The sequence below is a fragment of the Centruroides sculpturatus genome, unplaced genomic scaffold (assembly GCF_000671375.1).
Source record: "Centruroides sculpturatus isolate CEXI.00-Female unplaced genomic scaffold, Cexi_2.0 scaffold204, whole genome shotgun sequence".
NCBI lineage: Eukaryota > Metazoa > Arthropoda > Arachnida > Scorpiones > Buthidae > Centruroides > Centruroides sculpturatus.
In genome coordinates, this window is record NW_019384459.1 from 599,643 (window position 1) to 604,316 (window position 4,674).

Genomic DNA, 4,674 nt, shown 5'->3' on the forward strand with positions numbered 1-4,674 from the left:
TTATGTATCGGTTGTCATAAAAATTTGTCTTTTCACTTTTTTCCCTAGACTATAAATATTCAAATACAAAGTAACCGGTTTCAACTTATTTCCACTTAAGAAGTACTTAATTATTTAAGTGATTAGGGAATTAGGGACATAAATAAAACCCTGCTAAAAGAACCGGAATATTACTTAAACAAAAGTCTAACCGAACCAATCTCTAGCCGAGTACAGTGGGGACTGATTTCTTCGTAATATTAGACGTAATAAAGACAGCAATTTTTCCAGTTCAATGAGAGTGACCGAAAAGTTGTAAATTTTGGAAATTTCCGTGGACAACACCTGGTCCTAAAACGAATTAGTTAGAAAACAAATGACTATTAAGTTTAACATATTTAAATTTTTACAGCTATGGTGAGAAACGTTTAAAATCTACAACAACACTGTCGCGTCCTTTCAGGTATACTAGTGATGCGACAAAAGAGGCATTTGACATTAACCGGTATCGGTACCTTGGAGATTTGGCATGCAAGCACGCGCTGCACACGTACCAAGATCATCTCTGATTCCATCCATGAGCCACTGATAGGGAGCAATTTTAACTAAGTGGATTGTTTTAATATTTAAAAAGTAAAGAATATTTTATGTTATTTTTATGTATGTTTCTTCACAAAACTATATTTAATTATAATTCTCTTTAATAAGTATTTCCATTAATTCTAGAAAAATATTCTTAAATAACCTGGAGACGTCTTTTACTGAAAGTTTTGTGCGGAATAAAGTGGAAACTATTACATTTTTTTTTCTTGATTTAAGACGTTGGGATCAATAAATGTTTATCTCTAAAATGATAGTTTAAATAGAATAATTCCTGGAAAAAGTGGATTCAAATTTGCAACTTTAATCTCGAATATTTGCAAATATTTTACTCTACATTTTTTGCTCATCTCGACGAATTCTATCATTCATTTCCAGGAAGAACACTGTTTTTGCAACATCCTTTGTATATTTTTTTCATATAAGTTCTTGTTAAGATAAAATTATACAATGATTTCCTTTCACGAAGAGAGTCAATTTCTCATATTTTCATTGTAATAAGTTAAGTTAATGAACTCAGAAACAATAATCTGGCAGAGAAAATATAACTTTTCTTTCTCTCTTCCGGGTTATACAACACAAATTCCTAAGAAACACTTCCTATCTAACTAATCTTCATCTTCAATCGTACATCCTCTAAGTCTTCTCAGTCCATCTTCTTTTAGAATATCGTCAATTATTATTTAATCTTGGTATAATTATTTTCACCTTAAATCAATGATCTTCTAAATATAATTAATTATATGTGATGTGCTACGTGTAATTATGAATTATACGTATCAGCAGATCACGTATCCGCGGTTTCCTTATCTCCTCCCCTGAAATATCTAAAGAAGACTTTGACTTAAGAGAGGGAAGAAAAAAGATAGAAAATAATATATTCGATAAATATAAAATTGAGAAGAATAAGTTTAATACAAGCTAAAGCTAAACAAAATTAAAATTAGATTTATTTATTTTATATGTTTATTGTTCAATAAATAAATATGATATTTATCATTTATTTTTATCCTATTTATAGACATTAAACAACAGTAAACGTTGACCTCCAATCTGTGAACTTTTGATGAGATATTATAGCAAGATAAAAGAGATTAAATAAAAAAATACTTGTTCAGCAAGTCTCCTCGTAGTTTCCTCTTATGAACTGCCTTAGTTAAAAAATCATCTTAGACATGGAGTTAAACTTTGAAGGAAAACGTGCTTTAGTTACGGGAGCGAGTAGAGGTAAATATTTATTATATTTTAAAATACTGGAAATCTTAATTAAAATACCCCTATTCAAGTTTTTAGAGAGATATTTTACAGTTTAAATGTAAACAAATCTGGTATGGTGACATTTTGGGACGTGCGAAAAACATATCAGTGAAGTAATTAGTACCGAAATTTGCCAAGTATGGCACTTTTAGCGCTGCAAGCAGTTTTATTTGTAGAAACACTTAAAAAGTGTAGTGGCTTATTGAGAGCATGTTGCAAATTTGGCAGCTTGGAAGACATTATCAGATTGTATATGAGAAGCATCACAGAGGATCAATTGTTATCACCCATTGAATACGTTCAGGTTTTACATTTTCAGTATTTTCTGCATTCCTAAGATGTCTAGTATCAGATGAATTGTATAAATAAAATGTTCGTTGCTTGCAGCGCCGAAAGTGCCTTAATGGTAAATTTTGGTATTTTATTTTTACGGAAATATCTTCCACATGTAATGAAATGTCACCATACCGATTCTGGTTGCAATTGGATTGCTAAATAAATAACTCTGTACATAGAATTAAATAGAACGATTTTACAATCACTCGGCATTTTAATTAACAGTAAAACTCAATTAATATATTAGAATATTACGTTATTATTACGTACAGTACATAATTATTTATTATCGACACACACTTTCTTCTGCATTAGGCATCGGAAGAGGAATTGCAATAAAGTTGAATAAACTTGGAGTGAATGTTGTAGCTATAAGCAAATCACAATCTAATCTGGAAGCATTAAAGCGTGAGGTAAAATTTTTCTTTTAAACTGTTAAGATAATAGCAAAATAATGTAGTTTAAACAAATAAATTTTAATTTGTTTTTTGTTCAATGGGAGGGCTTAAACTCTCACAGCCTTCCCCTTATACCAGCCACTGATATGGTGTTTATAAAGTCTCTGTCTGTTTAAAACATTATCTATTCTGTTAGTTGGCTTTTGTAATATTTTATAATACAATAAATTGTATTATAAAAATTTAAATTTTTATAATACAATTTATTGTTATAGATTTTTAACAGATAACATATTATATAATCTATAATAGAGCAAATATATTAAGTAAGTGGTGTATCTCTAGGTTCCTTCTATAGAAATTGTTGCCGTTGATTTATCTGACTGGAATGAAACATCCAAAGTAATTTCACAACTTGGCACTTTTCATTATTTAGTAAATTCCGCTGGAAATTTAATTTTGGAACCATTAGGCAATATTACAGCTGCCTCTTTTGAGAAGTAAAATATTTTATTATTTAATTTTTATTTATAAAATATATATTTAATAGATTTTAATTCAAATATAAATTTAATGTGTGTTTTCTTCGCATGTTTTTAATATAAAATTTATAAATTATTTATATTAATGTTGATTTTACAATTAATGGTTACTGCAATCTGAACTTAGATTATTCGACGTTAATGTGAAAGCTGTATTAAATGTCACACAAATAGTCGCAAATGAGATGAAAAAATCGGGAATAGGGGGTTCGATTGTTAATATCTCCAGTGTGGTTGGTAACGTTGCCTTTCCAGGATTATCCGTATATCCATCAACCAAAGGAGCTCTTAATCAATTGACAAAAACTATGGCTATTGAATACGGTCCACACAATGTAAGTATTTCCATTAATTCTAGAAAAATATTCTTCATATAATTTAAAAATTTTCTTTTATTATATTTCATACCTGTATACGGAATTTATCTCCAAAATCGTATAATTATGAAATGCTCGATATAGTGAAATTCTTAACGAGTTTTAATGAAATTTTTGTGTATTACTGAGAGCAAAACATATAATTAATGTTTAAATTTGGTCATTTTATACTTTATTTTCGTGCAAAATTAAACTGGTGAGAATGAAGGAGCACTTATGTTGGCAATTGTCACTATAGAATCTGTTTTGTATGTCACCCAATTGATAAGGGCCAGTAAAGCCGAAATTCATTTTGGGATAAGTTAATTAAATAGGCTGAGTGTGTAATAAGCCTGTTCATTAGTCATAAGTAACTACGTTTATAAATCTTGTATTATATATTCTATAGATACGTGTGAATGCTGTTGCTCCTTGTCTGACTGATACAGACATGGCTCGAGATTCCGGTCTATTAGATACCAGCAAACCTGCCATTCAGACTGTACTGAATAGGATTCCTTTACAAAGATTCGCAGGTACGCTCGATAATATAATAACTATAATATATTGTATATAAACTAGTGAATTAATTGTTAATGTCTTTCTTTCCTAGAAGTAAACGATATAGTAGATCCAGTAATATTTTTGTTGAGCGACATGGCGAGATATATCACTGGTTCCATATTAAATGTAGATGGAGGATATACCGCGTAATAATTATTAATTAATACAGAAATCAAGAAGAGCAAACTTTAATAATTAGTGCATTTACAAGTACTGTATAAGAAAACATTCAATTATATATTTTAAGATAAATAATAAAAATTAATTTCCAGAGAATTCGTTTTGATTTTGTGAGCAAGAGTTGTTGATAATTTATAATATATTTTAAATACAACGAAATCGACTTATCGAGTTAAAAAATAAATAAAAAAAACATTTATTTTTTAAAATAGTTATTTAATATTAATACAGAGTTTGATATACAGAATTGTTTGAATCCATAAAAACAACGAGCAATTATTTATTGTGACCGTAACAATTCCGAGCTGCAATTTTTAGTTACAATGTTTAGTAGTGTTTTGCCTCGGTATATCCTACTTTTTCTGTTAACGATAAAGTCATGTCGGTCATTTATCTAACTCCGTTCAGGAGGTTTTTTTTGAATTAAAATAACGTGACTTCTAGCCAAAAGTGGAAGCTTAT

At 29.1% G+C, this 4,674-nt stretch overlaps 1 protein-coding gene across 1 annotated transcript; it reads left to right on the forward strand.

Moving 5' to 3' along the window:
• The first annotated feature begins 1,662 nt into the window (after nucleotides 1-1,662).
• Nucleotides 1,663-4,252, forward strand: LOC111620750 (D-erythrulose reductase-like). Its single transcript, XM_023362748.1, has 6 exons — nucleotides 1,663-1,806; nucleotides 2,488-2,585; nucleotides 2,916-3,070; nucleotides 3,240-3,447; nucleotides 3,878-4,004; nucleotides 4,082-4,252. Exons 1-6 carry the CDS (start codon nucleotides 1,755-1,757, stop codon nucleotides 4,180-4,182), a joined length of 741 nt encoding a protein of 246 aa, XP_023218516.1. The 5' UTR covers nucleotides 1,663-1,754; the 3' UTR covers nucleotides 4,183-4,252.
• The last annotated feature ends 422 nt before the right edge of the window (nucleotides 4,253-4,674 follow it).

Bases quoted from the DNA above. Each gene is read 5' to 3' on its own strand.
- LOC111620750 (XM_023362748.1), top strand. From the start codon at position 1,755: ATGGAGTTAAACTTTGAAGGAAAACGTGCTTTAGTTACGGGAGCGAGT. The intron at 3,071-3,239 runs GTAAAATATTTT...ATCTGAACTTAG, and splicing joins ACAGCTGCCTCTTTTGAGAA to ATTATTCGACGTTAATGTGA. The intron at 3,448-3,877 runs GTAAGTATTTCC...TATATTCTATAG, and splicing joins TTGAATACGGTCCACACAAT to ATACGTGTGAATGCTGTTGC.